Here is a 16,732-nt window from a genome sequence, read left to right as displayed (position 1 = left end):
GCCCTTCCTTATCACCAGGTAAAAGACATGGTTCATACAAGAGTCGTTGTTTTCAAGGGGGAATTGCGACAGTCATGCCATCCAAATGCTGTTACAAAGTCAGAATGACTGAAAAGATGCTGTTTCATTCTACACCTCCGGTTGTGCCCGGTCCTGATGAATTGTTAATGTGATGTTTGTGAGATAAATTAATCTCTGGTTCCAGTTGGTAGGGGGTAGGTTGTACTTGTGATTTGCTGCTCAATGCACAAGGCCTGTATTCCCAACAGAGTTCTGCTGGTATTTGACTTGCAGGTTTTTACCAACATCCTGAAGCACAAAGTGATCTCTTGCGCTGCAGAAGATTTGTCCGCTCTTCAGGAGCGCTGCCGGGACCCGGCTGTCTCTGTGCGGAAGCAGGCCCTGCAGTCTGTGACAGAGCTGCTTGTGGTGAGAAAAATTAGCCTGAGTTCTTGTGCAGAGCTGAGATGAGCGAGCTGTGGGTGCAAAGGAGGCGCAAACAGGCTACTCGGGTACCCCTCAGTTGTTAGTTCAGCGCTTCTCACTTTATGACTGTGTTTAAATTTTTTTTATTACCTTTTCACTTGGAAGTCATCCCTCATTCTTATACATCCTTGTGATTTATGTCAAATGCTTCCAACTGTTGGAAACATTTATTTTCCTGGCCGTTGATTTATGTGTCATGGAGAAAATGTTTATGTTGCTGGCCTTCTCGAGTTAAAAAAAACCCTGAATCATTTTGCTGGGACATAATGTGCAGATGATAGCCCAGCAATATTTTTCTTCCTTTTCTATTTATTCACAAAGGGTTAGTAACTTAGGCCTGGAGCATAGGGCTTGTATTAAGCGAAGCTTTTTTTTTTTTGGTGTTAAATCATCTGCTGTACAGCTTTATTGCGATACTGTTATAATTATTTATAGGGTTTCAAAGCAAAGTATTACAGTACTTTAGCAGAAGCGCCAGGTAGCTCGATCACAGATATGATCAAATACTCTGTGTGTCAAGGAGATGCAAGTTCCCATGTCCGTACGCCGCCACACTGCAGTGCCAGTTGAGCAGTATGCTGGGGCTTACTAAAATTGATTTTCAAAGTTAGTTGCTGAATCTGGAGTTTCCTCAGCCTTTGCTGGTCTTGCCCATGCATTTAGCATCCTCTAATGACTTAAAACGTTTCTAATACAGTGTGTGTTTCTCTCAGTCTCAGCACGACAACGTTCTAGTGCAGAAGGCCTGGCTAAATGGAGTGGTGCCGGTCGTGATGGACACTGAAAGTTCTGTCCAAGAAAAGGCCTTGGATTGCCTTGACCAGCTCTTGTTGCAACATATCAAACACTATAATAAATTCAGGAGGGAGGATGAAAGGCAGGCTCTAGCTTGGGATCTCCTGACCCTCTTGACTTCAGAAAACCAGGAGCTGAAGTAAGTGCATTTTTCCTTCGTTGTGGACTCTGACGGCTTTTCCGTCACAGCCCTTTGTACAACGCGTTAGATGCTTTTGTTGCCTTTACTGTCTTAGCATTCAGGGACAAAACCCCTGAACTTTTTTTACTTTTAATCCCTTTAGAATAGGCAAGTTTTATTCACAGGGAGAAATTGCCTTTTGACCAGAGGACTTAGAGAAGAGCATGAGATTATACTCTTGGTGCTGTCGCTCACTGCATGGCCACAGACCATTAGGTATCATAGTTTGCACGTCGTTTAGGTGCTCATGCCATCTTGTGCAAGGGCAAGAAACTAAATGTACTGGGTTTTTTTTTTTAAGGTATTTACATCCCCCCCCTTGAAACAGTCAGTGTTAAGTGCATATTGCTGCTAGAGATGGGCACTGTCACAGCGTGAGGGGCTTGCGTTGCTGTGTCGTTGCTGGGCAGAGGAGCTGTCGAGCACGGACAAGCTGGCGGCTGGTGAGAAGAGTGGCATTTGCCTTCGTGTCAGCTGTTTTCCCTTGCTGCTCCTGTTACCTCTGCTCGCTCCCTGAACTTGAGTGTTCTCACAGGAGCATGCCATGCTGTTCTTGAGGTGCTGATAGCAGCATGAATATTTAAGTCAAATGGAGGTGTTCTGATGACTGAAGTAAGAGAGGGTTTATAAAGAAAGGAGAACATCACCTTTCATTAATTCAGATGTACAATATGTTACTTGTCTTATGACAAATAGAATTATTGTGCCTTTTGCAGAACGCTGTGGGAAGAAGCAGAAGAAATGGGATGACACACAGTATGACAGGGACACAACATTGATTAAAGGCAGCTGTATGTTTATTAGTCAACAGGGCATTATGGCTCAGGGATAGCAAATGAGCTACTGGTTGTGCTGCCTTGCTGATCGGTGAAAGCGGCAGTGTGCTAATTTGGGCTATTTTTAACAGTTTTGCAGATTCATGGTACCTTCTTCTTCATGACCTTAAGAGTACCTTGTAGCTCGATAAATCCCAGAACTCTTTGAATGTGAAGTAGGTGACTAGGGTTAAATAGAAAATGAGTAATTATGGTGCCTTGACCTTTCTGTATCCTGTCCCATTATGGGTATTAAGTAACGATTACTGGAAAGTCTTTGTTATGAACCGCTGAAATTATATTTTCTTGATGTGTCATGATAGCAGTTAGACCTTGTATCTCACTGACACAGAGCCCTACATCCATGCTTGTGTGCCAGGTCTGTAGAGTCAGGATTATGAACTGAAAGACTGAAAACGTTGCTAGTAAAATACACACTAGGAATCCGTGTGTATCCCGAGTGGTGGGAAGGCCAAGTGAAACATCTTTGTTGTGTTGCCTAGTGAATCCTGGACAGCGATGTTGGACTGTACTGCCGATGTCTAAGCAAGTTGTTTATTCCTCCTTTAACTTTTCTTTCCTCCTTGCAGCCGTTACTTGACCAAAGCTTTTCATATGTGGTCCAGGCAGAATAAGTTCACCTCCACTTTCATTAATAATGTCATGTCTCATGTGGAAACGGAGCATGCTGCACCGGCTTGGATGTTGCTTGCTAAGGTGGCAGGTTCTTCACCCAAGCTGGATTACTCCAAGATCATTGAATCCTGGGACAATGGCAGCAGGTATGTGTGTGCTTTGAACTCCATCCTCCATTCTGCGGGAAAGAGATGGGGTAAAGAGCAGAAACAGAGCAAACGAGCACTTTCTGTGCTTCCAGAGGCAGATTGCTGTTGAGCTGCTTAGGTCCCAGTTCTTCACTCAGGCAGCCAGTTCTGCAGCTAGCAGGCAAGTGATGGCCCACAGATTTGTGCAGGAACCAACTCTTGCCTTAAGCTTTTTGAGTTTTCATTTGGTTGGACAGGTCCACTTTAATAATGCATATCCCAGATGAAAGGACTTTGCTCCTGTGATTTGATATTCCTTAGCGTTAATGTTAGTTTGTCTGTTCTACTATTTTTCAGGCAGCAGAACATGAGCACTGATACTACAGGACATATACTGTGTGTCATCGGTCATGTTGCAAAGCACCTCCCTAAAAGCACCTCTAAGAGGCTGATCGGTGCGTGGCCCTGAGGAACTGCAGAGGGGAAGGCAGGTTCCTGCCTCCCAGCCTCACAAGTATTTCTTCTCCACAAGCAGTTGATTAGCTTAGGAAATGGTTGTTTTCTGTGTGTGGTCTCATTTTCAGATAATATCAAGTGCTGGCTGAGGGAGTCTCCATGTCCCTTGGAGGTGATCAGCCCAGCTGTAGAAGCCCTGCAGAAGCTCTGCCATGCGTATGCAGATGTGCCGGAGGAGGCGCAGGTGTGACTTCAAATACGTCTTTTAAAATAGCTTCTTCACACTTAGGAGGGCTGTCTCTTGAAGGCAGCTTCTGTCTCCAGTCTGTAGGTTGATTAGCTCTCTAAATAAAGAGGATCTGAACCCAGCAACTTGAGTCACTTTGTGCTTCAGAAGCCAGGGCGGATTGATGGTTTCTGGGTTTTTTTAAATTAGCCAGAAAATCCTCCCTCGTCAGTATAGTCATCACAGTATGTTGGCTTACAACCAAATGCAGACGTGCCTGTACATTGGTCACTTTAGCAGTTCTGGCAGCTTAGCTGCCATACAGAGATGGACTGGTCTCTGATGTTACTGGTTTTAGATGGTAGAAAAAGAGAAATGATGCTTTATTTTCATCACAATCTGGTAGGCAATTAGCTTTCTTCGTTTCCCCTCCACCCCTTGGAATTTGCATGATGTTTTCATTTGAATGGAACTGCATTTTCCAAAGAATGTTTAAAAATCCACGCAGACAACCTCAAACGTGTTGGGTATACCTGAAGCAGGCACGTAAATCCTTTTGGTTTCAATCTGTGATTTCTGTAATGAAGTCAGCTTAGGCCTGTGGATCATTAAAAGCCAGATTCTCCAAGGTGTTTTGACACTTGCACACATCTTTTGATGTGCGGGAAGAATTTTAAAGCTCTGAGGCGCTGTCTGATTGATTTCAGTAGGACCTAGATTATTAAAAAGCATATAAGGACTTTGAGATTAGGGACTCGTGTGGATAGATTTTAAAGCTACATTTTGTTTAATTAATAAAGTGCCAAATTAATTTTGTTTAATTATGGAACAGAAGCTGCTCAACCAGGTGTGTGGAGACTTAGTATCCACCTGTGAAAGCTATATTTCAAATCTAGTCCTCAAAGAGGATGGAGCAGAGCAGCTGCAAGAAGATCTCTTGGTAAGTTTGGTTCCTCTTTTGGTTGGTCAGAGGATGTAGGTCTGTTTGAAATTGATGTTCCTCAAAGATCATGCCAGTGACCGTGCTATGCAGGAACACACTGCGGTGTGTGAGCCTTGTGTGTAGAATCGTAAGGAAATCTGGTATTTATGGGCCTGGGAACCTACAACAACAGTTTCATACATCAGTTGTTTTAAGGATGTGGTACCCCATGAATTTTTAATGAAATGACATGGGTTTTCTTTGCTTTTCCACTCGTACGTCTTGCATGAGCTGTTTGGAAAATGTTTCTATAAACCCATAGATCGCTTTGAGTAATTCAGTAGCAGGAGATCTGGTGGGGTTATAGCTTGCTAAACACTCTGCCTCCCCCACCCCCCTTTCTGTTTCAAAGCTTCTACCTCCTGTGCTCTAGCCACTGTCTTCTTGAAGGGACTGGGGGAATTTTAAGTTGTTTTTTGGAGAAGTACCATACAGACCCCTGCTGAGGTAATTTGCAGCTCAGCCATTGCCTTTTCACTGTCGAGTTGCTTCATCTCTAGGTGAGACATCTCTTCATCTTGGGAGAGGCTGCTCAACTGTGTCCAGCCAAGGTGGAGAAACACATCTTTCTTCTGATTCAGTCCATTCTGGCTTCTCCTGTCAACGAGGACCAACGTGAGGCACAATCCTTACCGCCTTTAGTTCTGTATTCACAGACTGTTTACCAGGAAAGCATGTTTTCATTCCTGCCCTGTTCTTTCATAGTGTCTAGTGCTGCAGATGGTGAGGAAATTCCAGCTTCGCAGCCCCTGTCCCAGTTCAGAGGATCAGCCATGCCGCCAGTGGTCAGGGCTCACGCGTTCATTACTCTAGGTAAGGGCCAGACTGCAGCAGAATCCTGCCTTTGTGTATCCAAGTCCCAGCCCTCCTGGTTGAAGTTCTGCTCGGAAGCTGTGTCGGCCATAACAGCTCACCACAGTGCTCAGTGTTTGCATTGCCTCAGCTCATAGCTTCAGTAAGGCAAATAACCATGGTAACAAGTTGTGCAAACCATAAAAATACTGCTGTCTACGTGACTGCTGCTCAAGGTGCTTAGTGCGCTAATAGTGATCAGTAATTAGCAACGTCCTTCGGAATCATCCTTGTGCTTGGAGAGGGTTGCTGTCTGGCTGACACGTAGTAAAGTGCTCAACAGAGGATGAAGAAAACTTGGTGCTTTACGTGCAGTGTAGAGCAAAGGACTGCACAGAGTTGCTTGCTCTCCTCAGCACGGGCAAAGAGCTTCATTGTGACAGAATCCTGGTCAAATTTACATCTCCAGCATTGTGGAGAGTGCTAAGTGAAAGGTCTGGATTTGTAGTACCTCAGTGCTTAGGAACAAGTCTCTTCTCTTGCAGATGGTATTAGTCTTTCCTTAACTGCTTTGGGAAGCTTAATAGTTTTGTACAGAGCTTAGGAACAGTTAGGGAGAAGCAATGTTAGGATGCAGGCTGGTTTATATCGAGTTGGTGTGGTGATGCTCGTAGAGGTGGGTGTCTCCCTGCTGTGCCTATGACAGCTGGGGCTGTTCTTCTTAGCTGCTTTGAATAATACCCCATACACAGAAATAGTTCTCTGTGAAGGAGGGAATTTGACATAGAGACCCACACTATAGATCTAAGAGGAGTTTGGAAGAACTCCTTGAAGTATCATTTCTTTGAGAGATCGTGCAAATTGCTCATCAAGTTTCAGCATGGGTTTCTTCTTCATTCCCCTGCTTACCTCCTGACTCCTTTCTTGGCTCATACTGAACTCAAAGGTGGCAGTAAGCTTAGGGGGTGGTGGTTAGCAAGAAGAGTATGTTCCCAGCACTGACAATGTCATCTCTGGTTCACAGGTAAATTGTGTTTACAGCACGAGGATCTGGCAAAGAAATGCATTGCAGCTCTAGCTCGAGAACTGGAGGTGTCACACGATGTGGCTGTTCGCAATAACGTTGTCATTGTTATGTGTGATCTATGTATCCGCTACACGTCCATGGTGGACAGATACATTCCCAACATTTCGCTGTGTCTGAAGGACCCGAATCCCTTCATCCGTAAGCAGACGCTGATCCTGCTTACCAACCTTCTGCAGGTAAAGAGAGTCCCAGCATGTACCCGACAGCCCGCCCCAGGCACCTCTGTTGTGCTGAATGCTGGCAACCTGTCCAAAGAAGACTTTAAACTGTGTGGTTTGTTACTGCTTTGTTTTTGCTAGCTAGGCAGAAACATACCAAGGACACTTAACACACTTGGGTAATGGGGTTATTTTTAGTCACTGGTTACCTCTGTTCTTGTCTTCTCTTTGTTTCTTTGAATTCCCTTCACTTTCACTCCTATACAAACAAATACAACAGGCATCACAACACCTTTTTCTCCTACTGTCTCTGCTCGATGTGGAGAAGCTCAAGATGTTTACCCACCCAATGTTCATATGAAGCCATCCAAGGCACATTTGGGGGTGCATTTGGCTCTGAGAACAGTGCTGAGGAGCATGAGTGCCTTGACATGGGGGAACAGGTGTTTCATGTTTCTACTTTGCTGTTGATACCTGTGGTAAGCCTAGATGCTTGCTGCTGTGGCGTTTATGCTCTTTAAAGCACCCTCCAGACGTTGTCTTCTTGGGGTTTGCTTTGTACCTCCAGCTGAAGTTGTATAGCTTGCTCATCAGATACTGTCTGAAGGTTTGCGCTAGTTTTTTCCTGATCCAGGCTGAGAGTTTATCGTCTGCCTCTTTCTTACAGGAGGAGTTTGTGAAATGGAAAGACTGTCTCTTCTTCCGTTTCGTCAGTGTCTTGGTGGATCCAAATCCAGATATTGCCAGGTAAAGCACTGACCTGTAAAACAACGCAGGAGTTGAAGATGAGAGCAGTACTCAAAACCAGAGAAGAATTTCTGTGAGCAAGCAGATAACTCTTCTGTTAATCTCTTCACTCGTACAGTTGATCACTCTTTAGGGTCTGCAGTGGTAGCAAAGGAGTGATGAATTTCTGTCCAAGTCATTTGAAAGTCCCAAAGTTCTGGTTCTGAAGAGGATTAAATATTGTCTTTTTTTTATATGCCATGCCTTGTCTTTTTAACCCTTCTACCACATTCTGTAATACCTTGACATGTAAGAGGAATTATGCACACTGGCTTTAAGTGCATTTTTATGAAGTTTTTGTATGTTTCTAAGTCTCGAGCTACTCGGTTTTGTGAGAAATGGGAGTGGGGCAGGTTCCTCTAAGGATGGTAGGTTGTACGGGGTTGCTGGATCAGAGGAGGCTTGGACATTTCCCTGTTTGTTTCTGCCTGGAACAGTCCATCTGAAGAGTGGTGCTTCCAAGGCCATCAACCTGTCACTGCTTACTAGTGCATGTTCACACTTACATTTCAGTGAGTCTTTAAATCTAAAAATGTCTTTCCAGTAGATGGTGACATTGCAACATCATTCCTAGAGCTTTAGCTAAGGAACACGGTGCTATTTCTTTGGGAGCCTTTTTTCTTTGCATCTGCATTCAGTGAGTGCATCCAGACAAAACTATGTTCTTTGGGTCTGGGATTGACTTGCACCCCTTGCAGGACTTTTGGTGATTAACTTTTTGTAAAGTACTGCAAGTGTCTCAGCCACAATGGAACTTCAGTTATTTAAATGATGAAGGTGTTGTGCCTGAATTCATGTTCAAATTTATTTCTGCCTCTATTTAATGGCAAAAAAAATGAAGCATTGTGGATGCTGAAAACATCTGTCTCTTTCTGGATGAAAAAAGTCAATAAGCTGATACGTTGTTCAAGCCCAGATGGAGTTGGGCAAGCGTTAAGCGTGGCATTGAGGGAAATGTGGCAGAGGAAAACCATATCCTGCTTTACAGCTTGCGACCCTACGCTGTATTTCAGGGGTGATTTTTAGAAGCTGCCAATAAGTTCCTCCTTTTCCTCCTTTCCAGATTTGCGGAGTTCTGCTTGGTGCATCTCTTGCTGAAGAGGAATCCAGTGATGTTCTCCCAGCACTTCATTGAGTGCATCTTCCATTTCAATAGCTATGAGAAACATGAGAAGTACAACAGGTTCCCCCAGAGCGTGCGGTCAGTTGAGCACATTTGTATCTTCTTTTCACTCCACGATGGGCTCTCCGGCCACGCCGCAGAGCTCATGGCGCTTACAGTTATGTGTGCAGCGGGGGGAAACTGCTAGGGGAAACAGTGTTAAATTCAGAATGTCCCGTCTTCCCCGTGACGCTTCTGGGGGTACCTCTGCATGTTCTTCATGGGAGCCTGTGGTATCTTAACAGGTTTATGGGTCTTGAAAGAGACATTCAAATATTCCTTGCTGATGCAAAGTCTTCCTGTTTCTGCGAGTTTGCATAATGTGCCTTGGACCTTGTAAAATGTTTTGCTCCGCCATAGGGCGAAGAGCCTCTTCTCTCTGAAGGGAAAAGATAACAAGGAGAAAAGGATGCGTATCTACAAGTTCCTGCTCGACCACTTCACAGACGAGCAGAGGTTCAGCATTACAACAAACATCAGCCACAGCATCCTAGGTAAGGGTCTGTCTTTGAAAGTCTGGCCAACAAAGAACTGGTGTCTGTAGAAAACCGTTAGGCTCTTAGTCCAGCCGTGTTACTTTCCTGTCTTCACCGGCACTGCTCTTCCACGTAAAATACTTCTTATTGCTTCCCTGCGTGTTCCAGCATGCTTTGTGGATATGGTCCTTCCACTGGACTTGGAAGCCAGCGAGCTGCTCTCGGATACGTTTGCGGTCCTTAGCTGCAAAGAAATCAAGCTGTCAACTATGAGGTCAAAACCCGATGAAGACATTCAGCCTGATGAAGATGAAATGGCAATGGCCAATGCTGTCATGCAGGCGGCGCAGAAAAAGCTCATCTCACAGGTCTGCTGTGGGAAGAGGGCTGGCCACTACTGGGAGGAATTTTACCTTTCTGTGACGGAGGATCTTGTGCAGAAATGATCCGAGTAACATAGTGATGCCAAAGACATACAGTGCCCATAGGCTCGGTCTGTAGGTCCATTGATCTGAGGGGAGCACTGTGTGCTGCAAAAACAAAATATTGTGGCTAGATTTGCGTGTTTGTAGTGAGGGGTTAGCTGGAGCGGTGAGAAATGCATTTCCTCTGAAGTCTATGCTAGGCTCGGTTTGATCCACAGATCCCTTACTGGTAAAACATTTGAGCATAGCAATGTGTTTTGGTGCACCTTTTGGCAACTTGCCTTCGACTGAATTAGTGATGTACCTTTAAAGACTCCTCTTAGGTTAAAAGCCTCCGTACACGCGTGCTGCATTAAGAGCAGGCGTAATTGCAGTAATTCCCTTGCTGTGGAGCGGTAACGCCTCTCGCTGAGGCCATTCATCTAACCACAGAGTACCTTCGCCTTTATTGCATCGTGTAACTGTTCATGCCTTGTTCAAACCAAGGTTCAAAAGAAGAACTTTGTAGAAAATATCATCCCAATAATCACATCACTGAAATCTTTGATGGAGCAGAAGAGGATCCCGGCTCTGAGGGACCTGATGAACTACCTACGGGTAAGGGGAAGTGTTTTCATGTTGGGTTTGGGGTTTTTTTCCCTCTCTTGAGTTAATGTATTAGATGTGCCACCGGTAGTGGAAAGAACAGGCTTCTTAAAAGGAAATGTAGAAGACATGATGTTGTGACACTGCCACTGTGTTAAATAACGTAGGCAGTGGAGGGATTTTAGATAAGGATCTCACAGTGTGTTAAGTGTGAGTCTTCTCAGAGGAACGTGGGCAGAAGGCCTGAGTGCTGGAAAGCTTTTTCATTCTCTGAAGTACCAATTGGAATCAAAACTCTTAGTCTGTTAAAAAACACCTCTGCTCTACCAACTGGTATTTCCTTTTGCACTTAAGCAGCTGTGATCTGAATGGAGCCATGAATCAGTAGTCAGGAGAGATTTCTGAAAGCGTTTAAGCATTCCTTATTGCTCCAGGAAATGATGCAAGATTACCGAAATGAAATCAAAGACTTCTTTGCTGTGGACAAGCAGCTGGCAGCCGAGCTGGAGTATGATATGAAGAAATATGAAGAGCAGCTGGCCAGGGAGAAGGAGTCAGACCAGGAGCAGGTCTCGGCGGCGCAGGCAGAGGTAGTTGGTGCCTTTAACTCCGTACACGTACTGTCTCCTCGGCTAATGTTTGCGTACACATAACAGCCAGACTCTGTATGTCTGTGGACCATGTTACAACACTTTGAACAAAATGGTTATGGAATGTTCTCATACCTCTTCACATTCGCTGACAGAAGCTTTGGTTTCAGAGTCATTTAACGCGCTTAGAACGACAACAAACAACACATGTTAAGCAAAGAGGAGCAGCAAATAATTAACGTAAAAAGAATTCAATTCCAAGGGAAAACCAAGTCTAATTTGCCCCAGGCTGTGCTTACGTGTCATATTTCTCTCTGTTCCCAGAGTGGTAAAGATGATAAAGAGGTCAAAAAGAAAAGGGTTCATTTTGTCTGGCTTTAGGTGTGTGCAGAGTGGAAAGTTAAATCTCCTAGTCACGCAGATCCTCTTTTAAAGTCAATATATAGAAATAAGCATGTGTTTGGATCAACTGTCCTGAATGATTTCAGATACCTACCTTAAGACGAGATGACTTCTACTCTGGAAGTACCTTTCTCTCTCTGCTGACTTTAAAAGAGCACCTATATATAGACCTCTAAACTAGGACATATGTAACCCATCAAAACTTTCATTCACTTCCTTGTTAAAATTTTGGCCAGTGAGTTCTTTCTCCCTTTCACCTCTTTACATCCACCACACAAAGGGCAGGCCTTAATTGTGCAGCGTGGAGGTCTAAGCATCTTGTGTCTAGGGGCTTCTACAGTTGTGTCGTTGTTAGACATGATCTTTTCTCCTGTTTTCTGTAGCAACCTCCATCTTTGGAGAGAGCTGCACCTTCTGGTGCCTGGAATAATAACACTCCGTCTCCCACAAGTGGGAGACAGTCCTCGCCACCCAGAGCAAGTCCTTCCCCTGTGCCTTCTGAGTTGTCTACACCTAGTGCTGATGCTCTGAAACAGCCAGTAGTCAGTCATAGGTATGCGTTGCTGTTTATTTGACCAGTTATGATATTCTGCAGGGCTATTCCTTTGCTCAAGTCACCAGTGTGGTGTCTTCTCTGTTACATTTGGTGTTTAAGATCGTAAGGGATTGGGAGGGTACAGGTCTCTCTCCTCATTGCATGCATCTCATCTGGGCCTGCAGAAGGAAATCGCTTTGTTGTCTCTGTCACGGTTCTTTTGCTCTGTAGGCCAGCATCCCTGAGCACACTGGCCATCCTGAACTCTGCCAGGAAGGCAATGGAAGCCAGGAGCAAGCAGCGCAGCAAGAGTGTTGGAGGGAGGTTATCAGCTCTATCCCTCCCATCGAGCACAGCTAGCAGCAAGCAAGGTAGGAAGCTTGCAGCACACTGACCTGGCTGATTTGACTCCATCTAGTTGATACAGCCTGGTTGTTAGACCCTGGAGGTCTCCAAATGGGTACATTTCTATTCTTAATGATTTCTTTGTTATTTCTAGTGTCCTTTCAAAGCCTGAACCCACAGTCTATGGGAGAAAGTGTTGCTGTGGTGGGCCGCGCAATCAGCACACCAGAACGTAAGTATAACCCAAAGGAACCCTTTCTGAACCGGGCTGGGCGCTCGTTCTCTGAGAGGGAGCAATGCATGGCTCCCCTAAAGAGCAGAGAAGATTAGTCAGCAGTAGCTGTAGATGATGTGTTTATCTAAGTGGTTGTGGTAAATCAGAACTGTTCTGAAATTGAAGGCCTGATGAATGATGTACATAGGAAGGGATGGTCCAGTACAGTTTCCATTTACGTGTCGCAGGGTATTGTATATTGAGTCAGAGCAGGATTGCATTTGTTTTGGGCTGCCGAGGTAACAGAACCGCTGCCCTCTCTTCCTTCATCAGCTCTGGGGTGCTGAGGAGGCGTGTTGTCATGGTTCCTTAGTGGCATGCAGTGCCCGAAGCTGCAGGAAGCTGCTGCACTGGGACACTTGCTCTCCTTCACTCTGGAAGTGTAGCTTAGCATTTTCAGACTGAGTTACAGAACCCTGCTGCGGAGGGAAGTACTCACGGTCATCCTTCTCAGCTCTGAGAGGGGTTTCTGTTGTGCAAACACAGAATCTTAGGTGAGCTACGACCTGCCTTTAGAGCAGGCAGTGAGCTGTGACAATGGTAAGAGAACACAGAGATGTGCTCAAGTGGGATTGATAACCTGTACAGTCATTTCTTAGTGCGTGCGCGTGTGTTCTACCCTAAGGAAGAACTGAACTGAGCACTGGAGAAGGAATGACTTGGTCTGTTCACTCTGCTGTGGAAATTAAAGTAAAAATACACAGCAACGTCTAATGCACAAATTGTGAGTGTCTGCTGCGCTTATGGCCAGTGCAGCTGAACTGCGATGTCACAAAACCTGACCTTTGAAAGTCAGGTTTATTGGAATGTTTTCGGACAGCCCTGCAGCATTCTGCAACGTCACTTTCTGCAGGCACAGAAGGCAGCGGTAGTAAAACACAAATTGAGTTCCAGCAGTAGATTCCCTTCCTTTACGTCAGTTTGCTGCTGAACTCCTTTAGGGCATCTCCTTTGCAGGGCGTGCTGTGAGTGTGATGAACACCACACGCGCTCTGGAGAGAGCTCCAGTTAATTTGGGAGTTCCGGTGAGTGTCGGAGAGGTCGGCTCTGGTGAGGCAGTTGTGAATAGTTGTGGAGAGGGTTGATGTTCCAGAAGCACAGCCATCTGCCCGCACTCTCTGCCCGAGTCTGTGTCTGTGCAGATGCCTGACCTGCACGCATGCAGGCGAGCGAACAGCGTGTAGCCAGCAGGGCAGTCAGCTGTGCGGCAGTGCGCATACCTGACATCCACGAGCAGCGGCAGCCGTGTGCATCCACTGGAAAATTCTCTTCCGACTGCGCTCTGCTCTTTGGCTAGATCTGTCTGCCTCGGTGTTTCTCTTTGCTGCTTGAACAGCAAGTGATGATCTTCGTGCGAAAGAATTGGGGATAAGTTTTTAGAGAGCAGAAATCTTTTAGCGCCGTATTTCTGTCTGGAAGCTCGCACGGCTGTTTCTCTTAAGCACCATATGGTGAAAAAGGAGGAGGAATGTTAATCTGCAGTGGTGCTAGGGTTGAATTCCTACTTTTCTTCGAGGCAGCATGTGCCCTTCAGCGGGGAGACAAACGGTACAGAGCAGTATCATCAGTTAACGCGTGCTGAGCCATCTGCATGGTTCTGCTGGCTCTTGCAGGCTGATAGACAATCAAAATAAACCTGTTTTATTTCTCTGGTACATCATTCTAAAACTGTTGGAGATGCAGTTCATTGTAAACCATTTTGCACTTGAGAAGTTAAGAACTGCTGTCTCTTCTCTCTACCATACTCAACTGCTCTGGCTGTCGCTCTCTCCCCTGCAGTCTGTGGGTCTCCTCAGCTCCTGCTTGTTACTTTGAGAATGGCTGAGAGGGTCTGGGCAAGTGTGGTCGAATTCACTGTGGTAAGACATATGCTGCACAAAGTCAGGGCACTTGCAGGTCAGTCTTGAGAGATGCAGAAGCCAACTAAGGCAGATAAATCAAGATGGATTTCCCCTGCAAGCTTCAGTGATTCCCTTCCAGGACAAGGAAGCAGTTAAAGAAAAACCCAGTTAGTGTGTAGAGAAGTCCTCCGAGCAGAGCTTCCAATTCCTGCCCTGTAAAGCACTTTCTACCTTAATTCCTTGTGAAAGGTTCTGGGAAACATGAGTGTAAAACAGAGCGTTGACTAAAGTAAAATCTGAATATTGTGACATCTCTCCTGAGATAAATGACAGGAAAGAGACAGCTGACAACTATGGCCTATTCAGGCAAGCTAAATTCTACAGGCTTCCTTGTCAAGGGATGCCTCTTGCCTGGCTGCAGGCAGTTCCTCACGGAACGGCTGCTCGGGTCCTTCGGCAGTGTTCAGGGGCCCCGTGTTCTGCCGTGACTAGGTAGAGCGGTCTGAATCTAACCTGTTGTGGTGAAAGGTGGCAGAGCTGCAATGCAGCATGTGGCTCTCCCTCCTGGGTAGGACAAAGAAGTACGTGACTGAGGTCCCATATTTAAATTCATTTCCCCCGCATACAAAGGAGGCCCTGTGTCTGGAGAGGGAAGCTGATGTGTGCAGACGGCCCGTCATATTCAGCCCAGAGTTCTGAGGCTGGACAGGAGACCCCGAGATCTGTTGGGTGAGAAAAGAGAGGTGTGCTTGGTCTTGCAGTTGACTGGATATACTTAATCTGTGAAGCTTAAGGGTTCCACTACAGCATGCCCTGCCCTCTGGCTGTGTCACAAGCTGATTGCTAATATGTGCTTTTTCTTTCAGAGACCATTAATGACTTGACTTTCGGTACTGGGGTCAGTTACATCAGCCGGACGCATACACCCGGTTCAGGTCCAGGCAAGTTACCTTTGTGATTCTAACCTGAGGTGGGGAAAAATCCCAAATGACCAAATCTGTGGAGTTTTTTAAAATATGAAAATATCTTCATTATTTGCAGAGAAGGAGACTGAGCCAAGAGATATTATCTGTCTGATGTCACCAGAGAAACCGTAAGTTCAATGCAAGTCCAAAACAGCGATCACCGCGATAAAGACTGGTAAAGAGCTTTAAAATGGTCATTCTGCTTCCTTCTTCTAGCCCGTCCCTGCCGCGGGAGTGGAAAGTAGAATCCCCAGCAAGGAAAAAGAGCAGCCAACGTGTCCCTCTGCGACGGTCCCAGCGGAGAACTCCACTGAAACCAGACAACTGATCCTTTCATGGAACTTTTGTACAGAATTACCATGTTGCCTGATACCTGTCCTTCTCCTCTGTAACTATACATCATTGTGGGCACATGCCCTTCCTTCCTTATCTCCTCTGATTGGGTTTTACATGAAACTGTCTAGAATATGGGTATAGAAAGCCTGTATTAACACATGTATGTATTATAAGCTACTGCTGTTGACAAAGCTCACTGGAGTGCTCGAAAGCTGCAGTAGAAAGGGAGTCTTCCTCTTCACTCACAGGATGTATAATTTGTCCATTTGGAAAAGTAAGTGCATAATGTTGCCACAAGCTTAGTAATAAATGCAATTTAGCTGGCAGGCAAGCGAGTGGCTTAGCTTATTCACTCGATCCCTCTTTGTCCCTCCTGGTTATATACCAGGGTTGCTTTAATTTTAACAAAGGTAAAACAGCTTGTCACTGCCACACCCCTAAATCTGGTAATTGCACACTGCATCACCTCTTATTTGTTGTGCAGACTCCTGTGTGTATGAACAGCCTTAATGTTCTTTTATATGGAATATTTCCATTCTTGAACTATGTTATTTCCAGCTATTAACATTTTATGAAAATAAATGGTTACAGAATTAATTCCACCCACAGCTTCTCCCCTCTTCTTGATCTGACAGAGAAATTATTTTTTTCTATAGATTTCTGCAGCCTCTAAGTCTCTTCTGCTATGTCACTGGTATCTTAGGCATTCAGTTCAATTAATGTTGGACCCAGCAGCTTTTAAATATAGACGCTTAATTTGCCTGCACGCAGGATATGAGTAACTCACTAAAATCAAGATTGGTAAGTCACAGGCAGAGCTTTGTGCTCTGTGCAGATAACTCGTTTATCATAAATTCGCTGTGTAAATGGCAGAATCTGACCATTCCCGAGTCTCTCTGATGCCATGTGAACCTGACTGGAGTTTTTCTGTTGTTAACTTCTAGTACAGAGCTCCTGCCCTTGATTTCATTGACACCTGACATGGAATCTGTTTTATTCATGCAGCTTTGTCCTGTTCAGGCACAGGCAACACGAACAGAGTGGGCTCTTCTGCACAAGTGGGAAAAACAGCCTGAGTGTGCTTTAGCCACAGCCCTTCGAGAGACACTTAGCTCCTGCACTGGCATCTCATAATGTGCCCTCACTTTCCCTTTTCTGTTTTGAAGATCAGAGAGACCTTCAAGTGAGGTTAAACTTTGTTCTCAAAATCAAAGTCAAAACCAGGGAACAGGAGACTTACAGAATGGCTTTGGCTTAAGGGATGGTCA

At 45.3% G+C, this 16,732-nt stretch overlaps 1 protein-coding gene across 1 annotated transcript in view; it reads left to right on the top strand.

The window, feature by feature from the left end:
- The window catches only part of NCAPD3 (non-SMC condensin II complex, subunit D3), a gene marked incomplete at its 5' end in the record, with an annotated part of 25,515 nt that extends 10,059 nt beyond the window's left edge, over nucleotides 1–15,456 (top strand). Inside the window, 21 exons of the mRNA XM_010139643.1 lie at nucleotides 295–429; nucleotides 1,200–1,420; nucleotides 2,868–3,059; nucleotides 3,399–3,496; nucleotides 3,626–3,741; nucleotides 4,556–4,663; nucleotides 5,206–5,320; nucleotides 5,411–5,518; nucleotides 6,522–6,760; nucleotides 7,410–7,489; nucleotides 8,592–8,729; nucleotides 9,051–9,184; nucleotides 9,335–9,534; nucleotides 10,078–10,188; nucleotides 10,611–10,766; nucleotides 11,552–11,721; nucleotides 11,935–12,074; nucleotides 12,203–12,280; nucleotides 15,030–15,098; nucleotides 15,205–15,256; nucleotides 15,345–15,456. Coding sequence (XP_010137945.1) covers nucleotides 295–429; nucleotides 1,200–1,420; nucleotides 2,868–3,059; nucleotides 3,399–3,496; nucleotides 3,626–3,741; nucleotides 4,556–4,663; nucleotides 5,206–5,320; nucleotides 5,411–5,518; nucleotides 6,522–6,760; nucleotides 7,410–7,489; nucleotides 8,592–8,729; nucleotides 9,051–9,184; nucleotides 9,335–9,534; nucleotides 10,078–10,188; nucleotides 10,611–10,766; nucleotides 11,552–11,721; nucleotides 11,935–12,074; nucleotides 12,203–12,280; nucleotides 15,030–15,098; nucleotides 15,205–15,256; nucleotides 15,345–15,456 — 2,772 coding nt within the window. The remainder of the gene's footprint in view (nucleotides 1–294; nucleotides 430–1,199; nucleotides 1,421–2,867; nucleotides 3,060–3,398; nucleotides 3,497–3,625; nucleotides 3,742–4,555; nucleotides 4,664–5,205; nucleotides 5,321–5,410; nucleotides 5,519–6,521; nucleotides 6,761–7,409; nucleotides 7,490–8,591; nucleotides 8,730–9,050; nucleotides 9,185–9,334; nucleotides 9,535–10,077; nucleotides 10,189–10,610; nucleotides 10,767–11,551; nucleotides 11,722–11,934; nucleotides 12,075–12,202; nucleotides 12,281–15,029; nucleotides 15,099–15,204; nucleotides 15,257–15,344) is intronic.
- Between the last annotated feature and the right edge of the window lie 1,276 nt (nucleotides 15,457–16,732).

This window comes from Buceros rhinoceros, unplaced genomic scaffold (assembly GCF_000710305.1).
Source record: "Buceros rhinoceros silvestris isolate BGI_N320 unplaced genomic scaffold, ASM71030v1 scaffold4147, whole genome shotgun sequence".
NCBI classification, from domain to species: Eukaryota; Metazoa; Chordata; class Aves; order Bucerotiformes; family Bucerotidae; genus Buceros; species Buceros rhinoceros.
Note: the sequence above shows the minus strand (reverse complement) of the source record. Positions and strands in the feature narration are given on the sequence as shown.